Here is a 23,746-nt window from a genome sequence, read left to right as displayed (position 1 = left end):
TGTACTAAGAGCCATATTTTACAATTTCAGTAGTATTGTACAAACTAGCTTATGAACTCATGTATATATGCACCCATATATAAATGTATAAGATAAATGATATAAGCATATATACTCATTGACTAACACACTTATATACCTTATTATTTTTAATACGTTAATTCTGATGTATTGTAATTAAATGATTAGGAAATTATTAATTAATGCTATATGGTGCTAATTTAGACAATGCCTTAGAGTGTATAAAGTTCCACTGTTTTAGCTGTATCTTGCTGCATTTTCTCTCTGAGGTGCTTAATATCTTCATCTATTCGTACGATCGCTCGAATTTTCTGCAAACAAAACAAAAACGTAAATTAATTAATTAAGTATATGGAATACAAAATTTAGGCACATACAAGCGGCTAAGATTTACATTAAATTACAGTTCAACTTCCATAACTCAAATAAGAGATATAGAGAACAACTCGATTTCCTGAATTGGCAATAGAAGTCAAATTATCCATACAAATTACCTACCATAACTTGTATTTTTATACTCTCGCAACAAAAGGGTTATATATATCAAAATGATCAGGGTGACGAGACAAGTCAAAATCCGTCCGCCCGTCTGTCCGTGCAACGGATAACTTGAGTAAAAATTGAGATATCTTAACGAAACTTGGAACACGTATTCCTTGGCACACTGAGGAGGTTGCTTTCGAAAATGAGCAAAAGCGGACCATTGCCACGCCCACAAAATGGCGAAAACCAAAAACCTATAAAGTGTCATATCTAAGCCATAAATAAAGTTATAAAAGTAAAATTTGGAACAATGGATCGCACTAGGAAGGGGCATATTTGGATGTAAGTTTTTTTTTGTGAAATGGGCGTGGCCCCGCCCCCAAATCGGTTATTTGTATGTATCTCGTAAACCAATAAAGCTATTTAAACCAAACTTTCTGCAGTCAGTTCTCCTACGTACCCCACCACACACCATGAAATTAGTTAAAATCGGATAATAACCACGCCCATCTCCCATACAAAGGTTAGGTTGAAAATTACTAAAAGTGGGTTAACTCACTAACGAAAAACGTCAGAAGCACTAAATTTCACATAAATAATAGCAGAAGGAAGCTGCACTGAGATTTCTTTACAAAATGGAAAATGGGCGTGGCATCGCCCACTTATGTGTCAAAAACCATATCTCAGGAAGTATTCGACAGATTTCAATGAAATTCGGTATATAATATTTTCTTGACACCCTGATGACACGCGTGGAAAATGGACGAAATCGGTTCACAACCACGAGAACTTCCCATATAATTCATTTTTGAATTCCATCTTATTCCTTCACTTTATAATACATATATACATAAGGAACCAATGAAGATAGCAAAATAAAACTTTACACAAATACTGTATATCACTTGTGATAAATTTGTCGAAGTTGGACTATAACTTTTCAATGCCCCGGATATCGAATATGAAGAAATCAAATATTTTTCTTCTAATAGTGTGTCTCTGTACCAGAAAAGGTTAAAATCGGGTCATAACTACGATGAGCTTAATAGCTTATAAATCGGTTAATATGTGAAATATATTTATGCCGAATATATGGGCCAAATTGTGTGTTTTCTTAATAAAAATATAGCAATAAATTGCGAGAGTATAAAATGTTCGGTTGCACCCGAACTTAGCCTTTCCTTACTTGTTTATTTATGGTGTGAGAAACTGTTACTCGCTAAAAGGTATCGGAGATTCTAACGTTTCTATTCGAATATGCTATACGAGTATAACTCATTGAGATATATATTAGGTTAAAGGCGCTGATCCCACTGGGACAGCTCAAGGCAGTGCAAGTGGATCTCCTGCGATCCACTTTCCCTATTTGATCCCTATTTTTCCAAGAGCTGACTTTAGTATTTTTTATCTCGACTTGTATAAGTCCCATCGGTAGTATTGAAGATGAAGCTTGAAGTATGGCTGTCACACGAGTTTACGTATTACTTCATCTATACGTAACGATGAGACGGCGCAAACATTGTCCAAGCAAGAATTGGCGTAGTGTTAGATTTTAAGAGTGCATTTGGCAGAGAAACAATTATTTTGAGCAACCACCCTACGACCAAACTGAATACGAACATGTACTATCAACAATAGGACCGTCTGAAGACAGATGTTGTCATGAAGCATTCAGTCAATAGAAAACGAGTTGTGTTCTATCAGAACAACGACAAGCCAAACATGTAAAAATTGACTCGATAAAAACTTCGGAAGCTTGTTTGGAAGATTCGTTTGCACCTGTTCCTGTCTATGATAAATGATCTTGCTTGTGATAATTTTGCCTCAAGACAAACCTTTAAAAATGGACCGTCTCAGTTCGCCAATAGCAAAATATGATGAAATGTTGAAGGAAATACTTTTCCCAAGTTTGATTGATATTGTAGTATGAGACCGGTTATGTCTATAAAACCAATTAGGAGTGGGCCACACATACGTTCCGAGAAGTTTTGAACCTCCAAATGTGTTCATGTTTCGCTTGCAACGACAGGCGGACGGACATTACGACTAATATTTGTGTTTTAAACTATCTCTGAAGTTAGATAAAACTGCATCCACTGTTTAAAGTTTTATTAAAATTGATCCAGTAGATCAGGGTTCATCGCGGAAAACATCGTAACATTGCATTTATTGCATATGTAATCTATTGTATAAGTAATCTTTAAAACTTACCTGGCCTGTTTCTCCAGGTGTTCGTCTCCATAGCCAAAACATGTAAGCGGGTATGTATAGCATCGACGACAAGGCAGTAAACCAACCAAACGCATGTGCCCACCAAGGGTAGTTATAGTCTAAATATTTTATCGGCTTCCATTGTATTATGTTGAAAAAGAATACTCCCTAAAATTAAGATTAAAAAAGTGATACTAATATATATATATATATATATATATATATAAGTGATTTTTCTAATACCAGGCAGATGAGCGGGGTTGTAACACACCAACAAAACTTCCACCAGACCATGGGGTAATAACCGATCATATCCTTTATACCATCATAGAAACGGTCCACGCCATAACACCACGAAATTGATATGCATTCGAAGAATATCAGCCATAATAGACAGAAACCACTAACCGCATACGAGTCCAATATTTGGAATATATACATGCCGCCCTAAATGAATTGATTGACATGATTTGATATAAATAAATAAACCAAAATTAAAAAATAAATATATTAGTTTATTATAAATACATTAAGTCCGTTGTGATGCCAGCAGACCCCTAAATATGGATCGCAAAGAATACCCTTACGTATCGCCGAAGCGCTTTGAGCATTGAAATTATACTAACCTGTGAGATGCAAGTCAGACCAACCAGATAGCTCAATATGCATACGATGGCTATAAATATCTCTTTTCGTTTACGCAACAATTGTGGCCATTCATCAATTATAGCCGTAATAAAGCCTTCCATTGTACAGAATTGTGAATCGAGCCCGATAAGCAGTAACATAAAGAAGAACAGACAAGACCACAATGGTGAACCAGGTAATTGTAGCACCGCCGATGGATATACCAAAAATGCTAAGCCAGGACCTATGTTGAAGAAGGAAAAAATATTTGAAATAAAAAAGTATTTAAATAAAATATTTTAAATGTACCAGATGCAGCTACTTCTGCCACCGGTCTTTGTTGCTCATGTGCCATAAAGCCGACAACAGAGAATATCACAAAACCAGCAAACATGCTTGTACTTGAATTAACTGTGCATACAATTAAGGCATCTCTAAAATTAATAATTTTAATAAAATAAAAAAAACACTATATTTTTTATGCACATAAGCGACTTACTTGTAGACATTATTCGTGAATTTATTATAACTGCCCAGCGCAACTAATGTGCCAAGTCCAAGTCCATAAGAGAAGAAAATTTGTGTAACTGCATCAATCCAAACCTATTGTCATATTAGTAATTACTCAACATATTCAAATAATATTTTTTATTTATATTTATACTTCTGATTCTGTAAGCTTTGAAAAATTCGGTATCACGTAGAATTTGATGCCTTCAAATGCGCCTGGCAGGGTTATGCCGCGTATAAGTAATATGGTTAGCAAGACGTAGGGGAAGAGTGCAGTGAAGTAAACTACTTTGCCTGTCCATTTCACACCTTTCCATATACAGAAGTAGCATAAAATCCATACCAATAACAGAGTGCCCGCCAATTCCCAGCGTATGCTGCCAATATGTTCGATGCCATCGGTAATTTGCAGTGCACGACGTCTGAAACGAACGCAAAACGTTTAGCAATTACATACAACTATATTTAACATTTGTATTTATATACATTTAATTTTTTAAACAATTAATCTTTAGTTAGGTTAGGTAAAGGGATGGAGCTCCCCAACTGCAGCGAGTCACACTTATAAAGCTGCGAGTGTCTTAATTACGGAAGGTATATCATTAATAAACAACAAAACAGAATCGGACCGAGATGACTACCTTGCGGAACGCCTGAAGGTCTACTAATTGAATCGGATAAAGTATTATTAAAGATTACTTGTTGTTTTCTATTACTAAGACATGAAGATACCCTTTCAAGAAAACTTGATTGAAAACCAAGAAGATCTAGTTTTTGCAAATGAATTGAGTGGTTTACTCTGTCGAATGCTTTATTAAAGTCTGTATAAATAACATCGGTATTCTTATAGTCCCTAAAACCCATTGAAACGTGGTTAACAAATTCAAGAAAGTTTATTCCTGTAGATTTCCCTTTACAAAATCCATGCTAAGAAGATGAAATAAAAGGAGAAATCGAGAAAGTTATTTGGTCAGTGATTATAGCTTCAAAAAGTTTGGGTATAGCTGACATTTTTGCTACACCCTATAACTCAAAAAATGCGTTGCAAGTCATTCTCTTCACATCGCAATCGCGTGCCAGAGAGTTGAGTAACAAGCGCTCGCAGTTGCTTGTGAAAAAAAAACAACAAAACCTCCCAAGTACGCGTATGGAGCGTGGCGGCTTGAAGAGCAATTATTAGAAATATACAAGCTCTTGCTAAGGAGTCGAACTCTGAGCGTTCCCAACGCCTTCATAATTAGAGAGAAAGACATCGGATATCAAAGACTAGAGGTCGCCCTTAGGCCAAAAATCCATCTCACGATTTTTTGTCAAAATGTATACTGATGGCCTCTAAATTGTCCAAACTTCTTTTTTCTAAACCAGGTTTTCGTAAAAATCTAACGGTACTTTCCAAAAAGAGAGTTAAATGCATGAACGCATGTACATTTTTAAAGCACTTCAGAACTTTTTTGAAAAATATTCGCAGCATCAACGCACTTTAAATTGTTCTGGTAATTGTTCAAGTTAACGAACCAAGATTATTTTTAAGGGATTTTGAAGTTAAATGTATTTCTTATATCTTGTGTGCTTAATTAACTAACTTGATTCGTGGTTTTTGTGAAATTAATGTTTTATGTGTGCTATTTATTTGTAAATTGTTTTGTGCGTCTTCAATTTGTTTACATAAAGTTTTAATTGGGTACCCCTCCGATTCCCCTTTAAGTTTATTTTATATTGTATTTAGCAAAGTCTTAAGGTATTAAAAGTGTTAAAGTTAGGTGCGGAAATTTGCGGATGTATTTGCAATAGTCAAAATACTAATGCCTTATGAATTCGCTATTTTTACGTTCAAATTCATGTTCTGCATTTTTCTCGCTTTTTTAAATATTTTTACAAAGCCTTACTGAAAGTTTTGACGCTCCGACCGTGACCATGCGAAGTCTTTTTGCGCATCATCGGTTTTTTTACTTTTTTACTATATATTTAAAATGTTTTTCTAGATTTTTGGTGAAAATTTCATAGGAATATCTCAACAAGCAGTATTTATAACCGCGCCTTCATACAAGCCGAACCACTGTGCACTGTAATCAGGCCAAGTCAATTTGGAAAGTTCCAAATTAATCTTTTTAAAGTTAGCTTTCGTAAAGTTGAACCGAGAACAAAGTTCCTTTTTATTGTATGCAATTACTTCAGATATGATTTCGATATTAATTTCCAAAGCAGGTTGATAAAGTCCTCTGGCAAAACTAAAGGATCAGACAGGACAACTGAAAATATTGAAGTATTATCAACGTAGGCCAAATCTAAGAATTTACCGAATTTGGTCGGAATCAAGTTAATTTAGTTAAGACCAATCTCAGACATTTCTTTCAAGAACTCATTAAAATTTAAACGAATGCAAACAGGGGTAATGCAACCGTCCATGATACGCACGGTAAATTAAAATCGCCCAGAACAATCATGGAATCAGTATTCTTAGCAATTGAAAAAAATATTATTTATTAAATAAGCGTGCAGCATATATACAGATAAGTCCGATTGAGGCGGTATATAAGATAACGTTAAGTGAGTACCACCTTTAATACAAATTCGTTTGTATTTGAATTTAATTATGTCAACATTAGTGACTTCGATTTCTCCAGATTGAATTGAAGAGTGGACAGCAAATAGTACACCCCCTCCAACTCTGTTCATTCGATCGAATCTGAAGATTTGAAATTCACTATTTAATATCTCATTATCAAAAATATGAGGTTTAAGCTACGTTTCAGTAAAAACAATGACTTTAAAATTACAATTAGTGCTGTTCAAATACAATTCCAAAATGATGTATCAAGTAGAATTTGAAAATTGTCAGCAGATATTCCTAAATTCTCTCGAAATTGAAATTGATTTTCTTTGTTATTCACTCAGAAATGGTTGGTGCTACGGATGTCAAAATCGCTATATTTTAGACATACCAAATTCCTTTTATCGAAAAAATATAAAGAGCTACAATATAACATAGTCACAAATCAAGCTAAGAAACTTTAATTTGGGAACGAGGAACTTAAAGAATAATTGCGTTTTCCAAACTTTTCAAAAGTGGGCGTGGCCCCTCCACTTAAATAGTTTATTATAGATTTAGAGGATTTATCTTCAGCAGGAACACATACTTAGGTACATAGTGGGAGATAAAGTGAATGTAGAACATATACTTACTCCCAGAATTCTTTAACTGGATCTGTTAACTCTGATGTGCTGATATTTGCTGCGGCTAAAGAGCAAATTTTCTTTACTGTTCCATTTATCGAATCCTCCCAGCAATTTAAGTTGTTGCGCTCGTATGGGTTTACACAATTTACGGTATTCCAGAAGTTATTGCAAGAACGCCAAGGTACATCTTTAAACGAGAAAAATATTTCATATTTAATAAGTAAAGTAATATTAATTCAGCAATAATATCCCTAACAGTCGTAGAAAGCGCTATGGTTGGTTCAACGACGCTGGCAATGAAAAATCAAGCTTATTTGTAATTTCGCAAAATTTTGAAAATAGTTTTGTGCACCTAACAACTGGTTCAATACTTATTACTAATATAGGTAGAAATACAACAGATGTACGAATGGTAGGGAGGACGAAAAACATTGATTTTCGGATATATTTCTACACTCTCGTCTATCCGTCCATCGCTTCGTGCGAGTCATAGCTTTAATAATGTTTAAAATATGGTATTAGAAATAGGTACATATTTTTCTGGACGACAGATGGTTGTGATTATAGGAAAAATGGGACCATTAGGTTAGGTCAAGTGGTAGAACTCCGCAACTGCAGAGTGTCTCATTTAGACTGCTTCAGCTGTACTTTGTGATACCCAAATACTCCTGACAGATCGAAAAGACCCGCTAGAAGGTTCGACTCTATTATAAAGTTCTTAAGGCGACTAAGCTCAATTCTTAACATTTCGCTGGGTTTGCCCAAGATGCCCCTACCGCGCTGTTTTAACCTCAATCCGGTGAAGGACTTTGAAGGAGGAAGTGCTTGAATGATTTCTCTTCGCATTCCTCCAAGCAGCTTTGACAACAAGCGTATGGCTTTATCTATGGTCTATTGGACGATGAACAGTAAACACACCAATGATTGCGGCAAGATGATGTTTCCCAACCGACAGCAGATGGAAGGAATGTTTTCGATCCACTGCTTGCCAGAAAGTCCTCGCTACTGCACAGGTGCTGGTGGTTGTCCAGCGTGTGGTGAGCTCACTCGAAGCCAGCGTATCCAGCTCTCTATCTCAATTGGACCACAAACTACCAACTCTTCTAATCCGGCGTCTATGTTCCGAGGGTACCGCGCTTGCAAGCTGGTCCCATACTTTACCCATACTTTACCCATACTTAATTTAATTTATAATAAACACGTTTGGTTTTATGTATGTGCTTACCTGCTTTCATAGACATGAAGAAGTAAAAAACGGCCCATGCCAGAATGACGATATAGTAAACGTTCATCCAGCAAGACATTACGGCAGCAGCATAGCCAATACCTAAGATAATAAATAATAAAAGGATCTGGTCAATACCATACACCATACCATACATGACCAATATTGTGAAACATAAATATAAAATACACATATTAAAAGCTTACTGACCTTTAAATATGGGCGCAATCTTAAAAACCCCCAGCCCACCGATCGTTAGCATCTGTCCAAGCGCTAATTCCATAAAAAACATTGGTATTCCCGCCAATATTAGAGTCAAGAAATATGGTATAAGGAAGGCACCGCCACCATTTTTATAGCATAAATATGGAAATCGCCAAACATTGCCAAGTCCGATAGCAAGACCCACAACAGATAATATGAAATCGAGTTTCGATGACCAGGAACCACGTTCCGGCAATCCATTGTGATTCCGTACCTATATTTATAGTGAAATTACTATTTTATATATCACTAAAATTTATAACAAAGCATATACTGTGTCAATCGGCGTCGCAGTCTTTCTTTAATTTTTCTTTCTAAATTTCTATATATACCATTTTTATTATAGTATTATAGTTTTGTTCACATAACGGTTGTCTGTAAGTTCGGGTGCAACCGAACATTTTATACTCTCACAATTTATTGATGTAATTTTATAAAGATAACACTATTCGAACCGGCATAAAGTACATTTCATTTACATTGAAAAGATTTTTGTGCAAATCAATATAAACTGAGCAATATTTGTTTATTAATTTTTTTTGTTTTAAAATTAATTTATTAAAAATAATTATAACGAAAATAAATAGTATATGGGGACTGAGCTATATTCTGAACCGATTTCACTCGTTTTCGCCTCCAAGATACTATATATCGAAGACTATACGCTCACTTAATTTTATGGGATTTAGGGGAGGTTATGACCCGATTTTAACCATTTTTGGTACAGAGACAAACTGTTATAAGAAAAAAATTCCTTCTGAACTACATTAAGATATTTGAGAAATATACCCTTATGCACTCAGTTCTTCACGTTCGATATCAGGGGCCCTGAAAAGGCATGGTCCGATTTTGACAATTTTTCCACAAGTGATTAAGCTGTGACAAATACAGTTTTTGTGTAAAGTTTTATTCTGCTATCATCATTGGTTCCTAATATATATGTATATTATAAAGTGAATACAGATGGAATTCAAAATAGAGTTATATGGGAAGTAGGAGTGATTGGGAACCGATTTTGCCACGTGTCATCAGGGTGTCAAGAAAATATTATATATCGAATTTCATTCAAATCGGTCGAGTAGTTCCTGAGATATGGTTTTTGACCCATAAGTGGGCGATGACAAGCCCATTTTCCATTTTGTAAAAAGATCTGAGTGCAGCTTCCTTCTGCTATTTCTTCTTTAAAATTTAGTGTTTCTGACGTTTTTCGTTACTGAGTTAACGCACTTTTCGTAATTTTCAACCTAACCTCTGTATGGGAGGTGGGCGTGGTTATTATCCGATTTCAATTATTTTCAAGGTGTGTGGTGGGGTACGTAAAAGAACCGACTGCAGAAATTTTGGTTTATATAGCTTTATTGGTTTGCGAGATATATACAAAAAACCTATTTTGGGGCGGGGCCACGCCCACTTACCCAAAAAAATTACATCCAAATATCCCTTACTAGTGCGTTCCTTTGTACCAAATTCCGAATGATCCTCATATACATAATAGCTTATAAATCGATTAATATGTGAAATATCTTAACCAAATTAAATGAGCATATAATCTCAGATATAATGCATGTTGGTGATGAAAATGAGTGAAATCGGTTCAGGAATTACCTCAGTCTATATACTATATATGATGATTTTCGTTTTTCTATTGGACTTTATGCCGAATATATGGGTTCAATTGTGTGTTAACTCAATAAAAATATAGCAAGAAAGTGAGTATAAAATGTTCAGTTGCACCCGAACTTAACCTTTCCTTACTTGTTATATAGGAATTTATTACAATTACCTGTTCAGTTTCATTCTTCAATTTTGTCATTAAGGGCGAAGAAATTGTAGTGGGTGTAGGTATGGCAAGGCTGTCATTCGGATTACTAATTGGAGACATTTCGATAGTTTCTATACGTTTTCTATGAGATTGTGTGTGTGCTATTTCTGCACCAGCATGCCCTATTCCCGAACCGTTATAAACACCATCATCTTTAAAATCCAAATCGGTATTGTTCGCCATAAGTAAGTAACTAACACCAAACTGCTCAGCTCAGCCAGGAATGTTTTGTAATTATTTCAATTGTTTTATAAACAATTTTTTTAAATCATAGTATACGTCAAAAGCAGCTTATATTGTTTATTATTTAAATTCAGCACGCTTCAGTAAATATGACCTGCAAAGAAATAAAAATATTAAATTTTAATTTTATCGCGATTTCTACGCAATAATATAAATAACTTCTGGAAAACTTCAAAATTAGCTATGCCTGAAAAATAATAACTTCCTTATCAATAACTTCTAGCTACTTTGTTATCCGACTTTTGTGGATACCCGGTCACTACGTTATCATTGGAAACTGCATAGCGGATAATCTTTGTACCCTAACACCGGAATGGGTGGGATTTGGCACTCCACTTGTACACGAGCGTTGGACTTACAGACATCGCATGAACTCTCCAAGCGCTTCTGCAGTTGCGTGGTACTTTTGGCCCGCAGTGGGACGTAAAAGGTCCTTTGAACTGCTTTCTCTTAGCAAGATTCATCTCTACGGTACACATGCGGTGAGACTAAGATCCTGCAGATGAAGCAGTCAAAGCTGTTTGGAGGAAGGCATGGTGGAATCATCTAAGCAAATCCTCCTCCAATGCCCAGCGTTTGCGCGACTGAGGTTGAAACACCTTGGTAGGCACACCTTCGACGAACATAGCGCCTCAAGAAATTTGTTTAGATTTTAAGTAGTGATGAGCGAAATTTCACTACCGGTGATTTTATCGCTGTGACTGAAAAATCACTTATAGCGACAGTGACTACTAGGTCGTAATATCAGTAATTGGTGGTTTTTGTACAAGCCACTATTTTACTGTGAATGAAATTTGTCACTGGTACCAAGTAAATAACGGATGTTGTATGCGTTGAATTTTGGTGTTCGAGCTAGATATAGTGATTTCTAATTAATTAGGTTGTTTATTGTGAATATATTCATTTGAATAGGATTCAAAGGTTAATTAAAGAAAATTGTTCAAATACGATGTTTGATTTCGTGAATCGTTTGATACATATATATATATATATTATTATATGAAATGGCAAAGATGACTTCTAATAAAAATGTAAGAGAATTGTGCCAATTTTTCGACCCAATATGTAAAATACATGCAAAATGAAACAACGTACAAAAAATGCACGGTATTCAATTCATTTTATTTCAGAATTTTTAAGCTTAGGAGCATGACTCACTAACGTGAAAAAAAATCAATTTATCGTACTTCATGCCTAAACGATTTTACAACGTATAATCTAACTGATTTACAGGGCTTTGCACATTCCATGTTTTATACCGCATGTCCATGAAGCTCGTTGGCTGTATGAAGAATAACTCCTGCAATGGGAGTCTTCTATGTACATCTCACTTTGCTTAAAACGTGCAAGCGTTGAATGCAAATACATTTTTTAAATATTTTTTTTTATTATTTTTAATGTTTTTGTATAATTTTTTTTTTTAATTAATTTACTTTATTTTTTTTTTTAATTTTATTTATACCCTTTTTTGCAATTGTCTCGCACATATTTGAAATACTTACGATTTTCATTTATTTTATAACATAAGAAACTTACCTGCTTTATATATAATAAAAAAAATATGTTTTAATTTATTAAACTTAATTTTGAGATTTCTAACAGTCTTTAATGTTTATTGTGGATATTATTTCATTTTGCACCAACTTTGCATAATATATTTAGTATTTATTTGTCTTTTTCTTTAAAATATTATTTTTTTATATATATATTTTATTTTGTTAAATATTTTTTCAACTTTTTATCGCCTTTTTTATGTTTGCTTATGCGTTACTGCGGAAATAGGCGTTCGAAATTTAACACGTCCTGCATATGATTATAACTATTGCTTTCACTAAGCTGCTGTACACAGTTCAAATTAAAGATTGTTTTACGGAAGCTGCTGTTCACAGAAAAATCTAAGTCTGTTTGTGTGGTGCTTTTATAATGCATCGGTTTATACAGTCAGGCCACGGTTAATCAACAAGTGCTCCCTTAATTTCAAACAACATCAATATAAGCAGCAGCATTAATTGTATTTTGTAAGCGCAGCTTTGGTTTTGAGCGCTTACTTAAATTTATGACCTCTTTATGATTGAATATAATTTTCCCTCTATGCTTAGGCTTTGATTTAAAACTGCGATCCCCTACAACTGTTACCGATTTAAATATGGAAAGTGTTTTAAACATGTCAAACATTAGAGGGGCATAACTCAAAATTATTTATTATTTAAATCGATGCTTAAAAGCAACGACATGAAAAAACATACAACACAATTTAGTTTTCTTGCTAAATAATTATGTGATTTCAACCATACATTTTGTAATAGAAAATCACAGAAATTCTTGCTTTCGAACTATATGCTTTTTTAACTTATTATGGTGATGAATAACTTAATAATAACTTAACTCGTTTCATTTTGAGTAATTTTCGGCATATATTGGCTCGAAAAAATTAGTTGTAACAAAAATAGAAGAAAAATCCTTCGTTTACTAACTAGATAATGTTATTTCAATGACGTGTGCAAGCTTTGAACAAAATCGCTTCATCACTTCTGTTGGCAGTAACATAAACGTCTGCATCAAAATGGCACATTGATTGCTAATTGAGCCCATAATATATATATAAATATAAATTCTAAGAAATAGGCATTTTGGAAGTTCCGTCTACGTCAATTTGAATGTAAAACCTTAACCTCGTTTAACTAAATTTTTTAAGTCGGTTTCATCTTCTCGTTCGAACCATTTTATGCTTTCGATGATGTTACTTATGTCCGATACGGTTTTGGTTGACATCTATTCAAGGTTTGATGCCTGATGGATTCCAAGTATTCTGTGTCGAATCTGCAATAGGGCCATTCCCTAGCTAGCCATTCCCAGAGAAAGTGGAAAATTGTTTACTAATTCCGTTCTAGTTCACAGCCGCGGCAATATCCATTTTCATCGCATGTTCTCTAAATAGCCAATGCCTCGTTATAGTTGCTGTAAGTCTGAAAATACTTTTCTGGACCTATTTAATAAGACCCTAGCACCCTAGTTCTTGTCTTATCATATTTTGGCCAAATCTGTTTAGTTATTTTACATTTGGTTTAATTTGTCCATCTGTTCTCAGCTAATTGTTCAAATTGTGATTTGAGCTCTCTTCTGATCGATCCTAGAGGGCATGGTATTAACTCTACCTCGGATTCGTCCAGAAAGGCTCCTGCCTTTGTCATCTCGTCTGCTTTTTCATTACCAAAAATGTTCCTGTGGGCGGAAACTCAGTTCAAGCCTAGTTATAATTTGGCTTCTAAAGAACTCAATGCAGTTACGAACTATGCTGGAGTCATTGGCAACGACAATGTCAGTAGTGTCGGCTGGCTATATCTGTATATAGTCGCTTTCTAAACCACCTAACCCCTTAATGCTTCTCTTGCGCTTACCACTCACATATATAAAGTATCCATATACAGTGATCCCCGGTTAAGTGCCCCCCGTTTAAGTTTCCCGCTTAAGAGACCACATTTTGCGGCATTGTTGTTATACTCTCGCAACAAATGTTGCTAAAGAGAGTATTATAGTTTTGTTCACATAACGGTTGTTTGTAACACCCAAAACTAAACGAGTTAGATATAGGGTTATATATACCAAAGTGATCAGGGTGAAGAGCGGAGCTCAAATCCGAATGTCTGTCCGTCCGACCGTCCGTCCGTCCGTCTGTGCAAGCTGTAACTTGAGTAAAAATTAAGATATCTTGATGAAACTTGGCACACTTATTTCTTGGCACCATAGGAAGGTTGCTTTCGAAAATGAGCAAAATCGGACCACTGCCACGCCCACAAAATGGCGAAAACCGAAAACACATAAAGTGCCATAACTAAGCCATAAACAAAGCTATGGAAATAAAATTTGGTATGAAGGATCGCACTATGAAGGGGCATATTTGGATGTAATTTTTTTGGGGAAGTGGGCGTGGCCCCGCCCCCTACTAAGTTTTTTGTACATATCTCGCAAACCAATAAAGCTATATAAACCAAACTTTCTGCAGTCGTTTTTTTTTACCCACTTCCTAATGCAGTCCAAAAATGAAAGAAATCGGATCATAACCACGCCCACCTCCCATACAAAAGTTAGGTTGAAAATTACTAAAAGTGGGTTAACTCATTAACGAAAAACGCCAGAAACACTAAATTTCACATAAGAAATGGCAGATGAAAGCTGCACTCAGATTTTTTTACAAAATGGAAAATGGGCGTGGCGTCGCCCACTTATGGGTCAAAAACCATACCTCAGGAACTACTCGACCGATTTCAATAAAACTTGGTTTGTAATAGTTTCCTTACATCCCAATGATATGTTGTGAAAATAGGCCAAATCGCTTCACAACCACGCCTACTTCCTATATACCTGAACTTTGAAGACGATCTGAATCGTTTACTTTACAATATATAAAGTAAACACAATATTGAAGATATCGGTGCAGAACTTTGCACAAATACTATGTTAATAGTGTGGCAGCCCCATTCTAAAAATCGCCGAAATCGGACCATAGGTTTTTAAGGCCCCATATATCGAACACGAGGACCTCGGGGCTTCTAACCTAATATTATGGTTTCCAACTTTCAATGGACTTTATACAATATATATGACGAATATGTGGATGAAATTGTGTATTATATAATATAAATAAAGTTAAATAAATAAATTGCGAGAGTATAAAATGTTCGGTTACACCCGAACTTAGCCCTTCCTTACTTGTTTTTTCTCTCAATTTACATATAAAATTCCTCGTTTAAGATCCTCCGCTTAATTGCATTTCCCGCTTAAGTGAATGTAATATTTAGGACAAAAATACAAAATTGTTTGCAATTTTTCTCTTTTAAGTGCCTTTTAATATTGTTGACATTGAATGCGCTAAGAATTGTCAAAAGGAAAACATTTACATAGTTTTGTAATTTTATTTGTATTATAAAGAGGAAAGATTTGTATGTATGTTTGTAATGAATAAACTCAAAAACTACAGTGCCGATTTCAAAAATTCTTTCACCATTGGAAAGCTACATTCAACCCGAGTAACATAGGCTATATTTATTGCTAGAATATCAACTTACTGGAAGTAGTTCCCAGGTGAGGGTATCAAAAAGACTCCTTGATGGAGAATCTTAATCTGAAACTAAAAATCGTCTTGCAAGTCATTCCTTCTCTTCTCTTCGCTTCGCAAATTGCGTGCCAGAGAGTCGAGCAACGAGCGCTCGCATCTACTTGCTGAAAAAAATTTCAAAACCTTCCAAGTACGCGCTTGAGAGTCGAGTACGAGCGTGTGCAGCGGCTTGAAGAACAATATATAGAAAATATACAAGCTCGCACTAGGGCGTCGAGTTCTGAGCGTTCCCAACACCTTCATAATAAGAGAGAAAGACAACGGACACCAAAGACTAGAGGTCGTAATCAAGTTGTAGCTCTTTGCAAATAAAATATAATTTCATGTTCGAATTTTCCTCATTTTACTTTTTTACCACACTTTTACTTTTTTTACCCACACAAGAAACAAGTGTGTAAAAACTTACAACTTTTGAAATGTTGTTTAAACCCGTGCGAAGCCGGAACTGACTTTCATTCTAAAAGAAAAAATATTAGATCGAAGTATTTGAGAAAATGCTTGGTCAGTACCTCGAGGCACTTAAGCGGGATTCATTTAAGCGCCTTTCCCGCTTAAGTGTCTCAAAAGTCTTGCATGTTAAGAAGGGGTACTTAAGCGAGGATTACTGTATAAAGTATCTGAGTGTAATACTAATTTCACAATAAATTTATTGTCATTATCGGTTACACTTTTTTCCGTATAACCGTTGTCCATTCTATAGTTATCGTTTCGACAATCATACATATCGGTTTGAGACATGATTAATTCGGTACGACGGCGAGTTTGAGATTAAAGCAGAATTTCGGCTAGAAGCAGAATTTGTGTTTGAGCAAAACTGAGTAAATTTCTTTTGTATAATGATATTAGAAATGTTGGAAATTGTTGCTTAATTTAATAAAGAATATCGCACTCGCTTGATACTCTGTAGTATATAATGTGCGACCCTTCAACATTTGCTTGATTTTGTTTATCAGTATTAGTTTAGTCATTCCGTTTTATCCAAACCGTTGGTGCTGCTCTACACAGCGATTCGCCGTGTCTCTTAATTGATGTACAATTTAAAGTGATGTAAATTGGTTGCTATTTACGTTTTTCTAATAGCGCCATATTTTGGCGTGACATTAAAGTTTCAACTAGATATCAATTAAACTCACAATCTTTATATTTTTGCGAGTCTATTATACAGTATTTTATTCTCTCGTAAAATATTGCTCATGAGAATACAGTTCTATTTCAAATCTGCAATGATTCGTATAATTCGGTATATTTTGCTGGGCAGTGCAGTTAAAGGCGAAATAAATGTCTCATACATATGTAAATCAACACCCCTTTTATATAACCACGTGAATATAGTGCCTAAGCCTTAAGAGGCCCATTGTGATTCATATGTACATACATACATAAAAAATTATAAATTTATTACTATGCAGCCGAAAGGTTAGATAACCGAAAATTCAACCAAATTCACGTTTTCCTCTCAATTTCAATGGATTTCAACACGTTTTGTTGAAGTTTATAGGACAGTTGATAAAACCATTTAAAATGGATTCTAAAAAAAAAAAATTAAAACTGTATAATATAGTACACTTGTATGTATGTGTTTGGCGTTGCAACCGTTTAGCCGGTTATAGCCGAATCGACGATAGTGCGCCACCTCTCTCTCTCCTTCGCAGTTCGGCGCCAGTTGGAGATCCCAAGTGTAACCAGGTCGCTCTCCACCTGGTCCCTCCAACGGAGTGGAGGCCTTCCCCTTCCTCGGCTTCCTCCGGCGGGTACTGCATCGAACACTTTCAGGGCTGGAGTGTTTTCGTCCATTCGGACAACATGACCTAGCCAGCGTAGCCGCTGTCTTTTTATTCGCTGAACTATGTCAATGTCGTCGTATAACTCGTACAGCTCATCGTTCCATCGTCTGCGGTATTCGCCGTTGCCAATGTTCTGAGGACCATAAATCTTGCGCAAAATTTTCCTCTCGAAAACTCCTAGTGTCGTCTCATCTGATGTTGACATCGTCCAAGCTTCTGCACCGTAAAGCAGGACGGGAATGATAAGCGACTTGTAGAGCTTGATTTTGGTTCGTCGAGAGAGGACTTTACTGTTCAATTGCCTACTCAGTCCAAAGTAGCACCTGTTGGCAAGAGTTATTCTGCGCTGGATTTCGAGGCTGACATTGTTCGTGTTGTTGATGCTGGTTCCCAGGTATACGAAATTATCTACGACCTCGAAGTTATGACTGTCAACAGTGACGTGGGAGCCAAGACGCGAATGCGCCGACTGTTTGTTTGATGACAGGAGATATTTCGTCTTGTCCTCATTCACCTCCAGACCCATTCGCTTCGCCTCCTTATCCATGCGGGAAAAAGCAGAACAAACGGCGCGGTTGTTGCTTCCGATGATATCAATATCATCGGCGTACGCCAGGAGCTGTACACTCTTGTAGAAGATTGTACCTTCTCGGTTTAGCTCTGCAGCTCTTATAATTTTTTCCAGCATCAGGTTAAAGAAGTCGCACGATAGTGAGTCACCTTGTCTGAAACCTCGTTTGGTATCGAACGGCTCGGAGAGGTCCTTCCCAATCATGACGGAGCTTTTGGTGTTGCTCAACGTCAATTTACACAGCCGTATTAGTTTTGCGGGGATACCAAATTCAGACATCGCGGCGTAAAGGCAACTCCTTTTCGTGCTGTCGAAAGCAGCTTTAAAATCGACAAAAAGGTGGTGTGTGTCGATCCTCTTTTCTCGGGTCTTTTCCAAGATTTGGCGCATGGTGAATATCTGGTCAGTTGTCGATTTTCCAGGTCTAAAGCCACACTGATAAGGTCCAATCAGTTTGTTGACGGTGGGCTTTAGTCTTTCACACAATACGCTCGATAGAACCTTGTATGCGATATTTAGGAGGCTGATCCCACGGTAATTGGCGCAGATTGTGGGATCTCCCTTTTTATGGGCAGAGCACACTGAGATTCCAATCGTCAGGCATGCTTTCTTCCGACCATATTCTGCAAAGAAGCTGATGCATGCACCTTATCAGTTCTTCGCCGCCGTATTTGAATAGTTCTGCCGGTAATCTATCGGCCCCCGCTGCTTTGTTGTTCTTCAAGCGGGTAATTGCTATTCGAATTTCTTCATGGTCGGGTAATGGAACATCTGTTCCATCGTCATCGATTGGGGGATCGGGTTCGCCATCTCCTGGTGTTGTACTCTCACTGCCATTCAGCAGGTCGGAGAAGTGTTCCCTCCATAATCCCAGTATGCCCTGGACATCAGTTACCAGATTACCACCTTGGTCTCTACATGAGGATGCTCCGGTCTTGAAACCTTCGTTAAGTCGCTTCATTTTTTCATAAAATTTTCGAGCATTCCCTCTGTCTGCCAGCTTCTCAAGCTCTTCGTACTCACGCATTTCTGCCTCTTTCTTTTTTTGTCTGCAGATGCGTCTCGCTTCCCTCTTCAGCTCTCGGTATCTATCCCATCCCGCACGTGTAGTGGTCGTTTGCAACGTTGCGAGGTAGGCAGTCTGTTTTCTCTCCGCTGCGAGACGGTACTCCTCATCGTACCAGCTTGTTTTTTGTCGTTCCGAAAACCAATTGTTTCGACTGCAGCGGTACGCAGTGAGTTTGAGATGCCGTTCCACAGTTCCCTTATACCGAGATGCTGATGAGTGCTCTCAGAGAGCAGGAGTGCAAGTCGAGTAGAGTATTTCGTGGCTGTCTGTTGCGATTGCAGCTTTTCGACGTCGAACCTTCCTTGTGTTAGTTGACGGGCATTCTTTGCTGCACAGAGGCGGGTGCGTATCTTCGCTGCGACCAGATAATAGTCCGAGTCTATATTTGGTCCTCGGAGCGTACGCACGTCTAAAACACAGGAGACATGTCTTCCGTCTATCACAACGTGATCGATTTGGTTCCGCGTGTTTCGATCAGGAGACAGCCAAGTAGCTTGATGTATTTTCTTATGCTGGAATCTGGTACTACAGACGACCATATTTCGGGCCCCAGCGAAGTCGATCAGCCTCAGCCCGTTTGGCGATGTTTCGTCATGGAGGCTGAATTTTCCGACTGTTGTGCCAAAGACACCTTCTTTACCCACCCTGGCGTTAAAATCGGCAAGCACGACTTTTACATCGTGGCGGGGGCAGCGCTCATAGGTGCGTTCTAGGCGCTCATAGAAAGCATCTTTGGTCACATCGTCCTTCTCTTCCGTTGGGGCGTGGGCGCAAATCAGCGATATGTTGAAGAACTTCGCTTTGATGCGGATTGTGGCTAGACGTTCATCCACCGGGTGAATGCTAGGACTCTGCGACGGAGTCTCTCTCCCACCACAAATACAACACCAAATTTGCGTTCCTTTATATGGCCGCTGTAGTAGATGTCACAAGGACCCACCTTCTTCCGTCCTTGTCCCGTCCATCGCACTTCTTGGATGGCGGTGATGTCAGCCTTGAGTCGTATGAGGACATCAAACAGCTGGGCAGAGGCACCTTCCCAATTAAGGGTCCGGACATTCCAGGTGCATGCCCTTATATCATTATCCTTAAAACGTTTGCAGGGGTCGTCATCAAAAGGGGGGTGTCTCATCCGAGGCTTTCGTAGATTTTTCATTGGTACTTCGTTTTTATGTGGTGGGTCCCAAGCCCTACGCACAACCGCATAAGCGGGCTTCGCCTTCTCACTTTAGCTCGCCTTCAAACGGATGTCTGTTGGCTACCCAGAGGATACTTGGTCTAAAACCGGAAGTCGTGAGCTGCTTGAACCATGTGGAGAAGAATCGCTTCTGGCCACTCCCAAGTGAATGACAATCAAAAACTTTCCTCACTTGCGTGAACTTCTACACATGATCCCATCCAGTACACTTACATTGAATAAAATTAATTAATTGCATTATATGACACATTGCGCTTTTCGTTCACCCAAGCTCACTCATTGCCTTCTTCACTTTTCGCATAATTTCAAATCACTGAAGTCTCTTAGAGTCTCATCGAAGATGGTGAAAGAATGCCTTGAGCAATAGCTTTAATAAATGGGACTAGCTGACTATTGTACGCTAAACCTGCAATGGGTGCCAGGCGGACACAATGACACAATCCAGGAAACTGTGATCGGTGACGATTTTCTTGATGATGCCCCCGAAGTTGCATTTATAAGACTTGTTGAAATGAACAACCTTATCAAGACCACAGGATAGTGTATAGAGAACATGGTAGTGTGAGGGGATTCTAGTTCCGGTGGAGTCACAATGGGCCTCCTAAAGCCCCAAGTACGTCGTAAGACATTCACTTTACCTATTATACATATATTTCGGTAATCAGAGGGTTTAAACTGAGTGAGTGGTAATCCTCCCGCATTCGAGCCTAGTTCCGGAGCTGCCGGATTTGCCGATAGGCGGGCATTGGCTTAGGAGTTACCTACTTGCAGTTGCTATGATTATAACGATTTCACTCGGTCGTCTGCGCTCGTTGAGCCACACCTACTTTTAAGAAGTTCGGTCTAAACCGTGAATTTTTGTAGCTCAGTTTGTGACTAAAATTTAGCTATATATATTTCTTCGATTAACAGTGTTTTCAAGATTTGAAAATAGCAAGGAACATGTGTATTAGGATTAAAATTCCCAGTTTTTATAACCAGTAACAATCCAAGTGAAAATTCGGACCCAACTCTTTTTAAACGCTTCCAAACGGGGTTTTGTGCAATTTCTCATCAAAAATCAAATAACAGAAATTATTGGAGAAATAATTGATTTTTTTTTTAATTTTTACGACAAGGTCTCATCACAGTAGGACGTTGTCGACCAGCGGTGGAACAGCTAAAACTAGACTTTATATCCAATTGATCAGAATGACGGGACGAGTCGAATTCAGGAAACCTGATTGCTACCGCTACCATTCCGTCATTACTATAAGGAGTTAACATACAGTCAGAGCGGCCGATAGATGTTATTGAGCAGGAATTAAGCACTATAAAATAGGGAGGCCGGCATTTACTCCATATTATGATGAGGTTGAAAAGAAACTCACATCTAGGACCAAAAAATCTAAAAGCATGAGCGGTTCAAAGACGTTCACTCGATGGATTTCCTGTACAGAATTCACTAAATTGGCACAATGCAGAAGATGATCCATCTTGCAGTAAAGAGCGCTTTTCTAAAGGGTCTAACATTAACAAAAAATTTTTTATGTCGTTTCTTTTAGGTACTGCCTTATACAGTCCAAAAATGGAGAAAATGTGATTATAACCACGCCTACCTCCCATACAAAGGTTATGTTGAAAACTACTAAAAGTGGGTTAACTCATTAACGAAAAACGCCAGAAACACTAAATTTCACATAAGAAATGGAAGATGGAAGCTGCACTCAGATTTGTTTACAAAAAGGAAAATGGGCGTGTCATTGCCCACTTATGTGTCAAAAACCATAGCTCAGGAACTATTCGTCCGATTTCAATGAAACTTGGTTTGCAATAGTTTCCTTACATCCCAATGATATGTTGTGAAAATAGGCCAAATCGCTTCACAACCACGCCTACTTCCTATATACCAGAACTTTGAAGATGATCTGAATCGTTTACTTTACAGTAAACTATAAAGTAAGCACTAGTGAAGATATCGTTGCAGAACTTTGCACAAATACTACGTTTATAGTGTGGCAGCCCCATTCTAAAAATCGCCGAAAATCGTTATATCGAACATGAGGACCTCGGTGCTTCTAACCTAATATTGGGGGTTTCCAACTTTCAATGGACTTTATACCATGTATGTGACGAATATGTGGGTCAAATTGTGTATTATATAATATTAATAAAGTTAAATAAATAAATTGCGAGAGTATAAAATATTCGGCTGCAGTAGTTTTTTATTTAATCCGCCATATATCAGTGGAGACTGTTCGATTTATCATTTTCAGGGTAACCCTTTAATCGCAGGTGTTGGTCATTTGTTGGGTCACCGTTTCGTTACTTAAATTTGGTTCATTGGTCTTCATTCTGTAGGTCACCTACTTTTCCGTTTAAAAATGAAAAATCGAAGTTGTTTTATTTTTATTTATTGATTATAATTGTATGATGTATTTACATTTATAAATTAGTATGATATAATATTTTACATTTTTAATAATCATTATAGATTAATTTTTAAATATTAGCATTTCAGTACGAAGTGAATTTTCACTTTTACAAAAGCTATTCTTTGAAGCTATCACTTATATATTAACAAAATTTACATCTTTTACAAATAAAGTTAGTATTAATTATTAAATTTTTACTTTTTACATATTTCATATATAAATTACGACTGTTATTAGTATTCATTTGTATAATTTAACAATATTTTACATCTAAATTATGAATTAGCAAATGAATACATTAGTACTAAACACGAACGATTTCCTTATAACTATCTTGTAAGGATCCAACAAAACTAATAAACCAATATTGTTTGATTTCAATTCCACACAATCCTATCCCATATGTACATACATCATAAAAGCGTTCAGCTCGTCGGAAAGAGATGGTGCAACTGGTAATCTAAATGTCCGATGGGATTTGTTGTTGTCTTGTTCACCATGCCTGAAAAATATTTAGAAATTGAAATTGTTATTAACGATTAGAAAATATTAATATATTTGTATTCGTAGTACAAACCTAAGAAAAGTTGAAGCTATTGTAATCCACCATTTGTGCAAAGTGTTTGTGTTTCCAATATCTGAAATGGATAATGAAAATATAAGTAATGCTAAAAAGCAAAAGATATATGTATACATATATCTATAATATAAAAATGAATCGCAAAATGTGTTGCTAAGCGCATAACTCGAGAACCGCTGAACCGATTTCGCAAATTCTTTGTTTAGAATGTTTATAGAGGTACCGGGATGGTTCTTATGGAGAGAAAAATTAGAAAAATTGCCTGAAAAAGTCTTAAATCCACAATTTTCTTATCACCCATACAAACTATTTGTGTCGTTAGTCTCGAAAAAAGCCGAGAAGGGCCAAACCGATCTGGCTAATTTTAGTTTTGAAATATTTATGGAAGGCCAAGGAAGGATTAGAAAGTGAGTATATATCGAAAAATTGTG

General features: G+C 36.8%; 1 protein-coding gene across 2 annotated transcripts; it reads right to left on the bottom strand.

Annotated features, from left to right (window-relative positions):
- Positions 1-82: 82 nt before the first annotated feature.
- Positions 83-12,666, bottom strand: LOC105219878 (sodium- and chloride-dependent GABA transporter 1). 2 transcript variants are annotated; one of them, XM_054235415.1, is made up of 12 exons: positions 12,120-12,660; positions 10,302-10,677; positions 8,465-8,732; positions 8,255-8,356; positions 7,036-7,216; positions 4,007-4,274; positions 3,842-3,945; positions 3,652-3,776; positions 3,342-3,586; positions 2,959-3,162; positions 2,716-2,883; positions 83-332 (listed from the first exon to the last, which is right to left on the bottom strand). In XM_054235415.1, the coding sequence occupies exons 2-12, from the start codon at positions 10,521-10,523 to the stop codon at positions 234-236; spliced, it is 1,986 nt and encodes a 661-aa protein (XP_054091390.1). In that variant the 5' UTR covers positions 10,524-10,677; positions 12,120-12,660; the 3' UTR covers positions 83-233. The 2 variants fall into 2 exon arrangements, with proteins under 2 accessions (XP_054091390.1, XP_054091391.1); XM_054235416.1 differs by lacking the exon at positions 83-332 and having other exon boundaries at positions 2,748-2,909; positions 12,120-12,666.
- Positions 12,667-23,746: the final 11,080 nt, after the last annotated feature.

Source organism: Zeugodacus cucurbitae, chromosome X, assembly GCF_028554725.1.
Source record: "Zeugodacus cucurbitae isolate PBARC_wt_2022May chromosome X, idZeuCucr1.2, whole genome shotgun sequence".
NCBI lineage: Eukaryota > Metazoa > Arthropoda > Insecta > Diptera > Tephritidae > Zeugodacus > Zeugodacus cucurbitae.
This window is presented reverse-complemented; position numbering and strand designations above follow the sequence as displayed.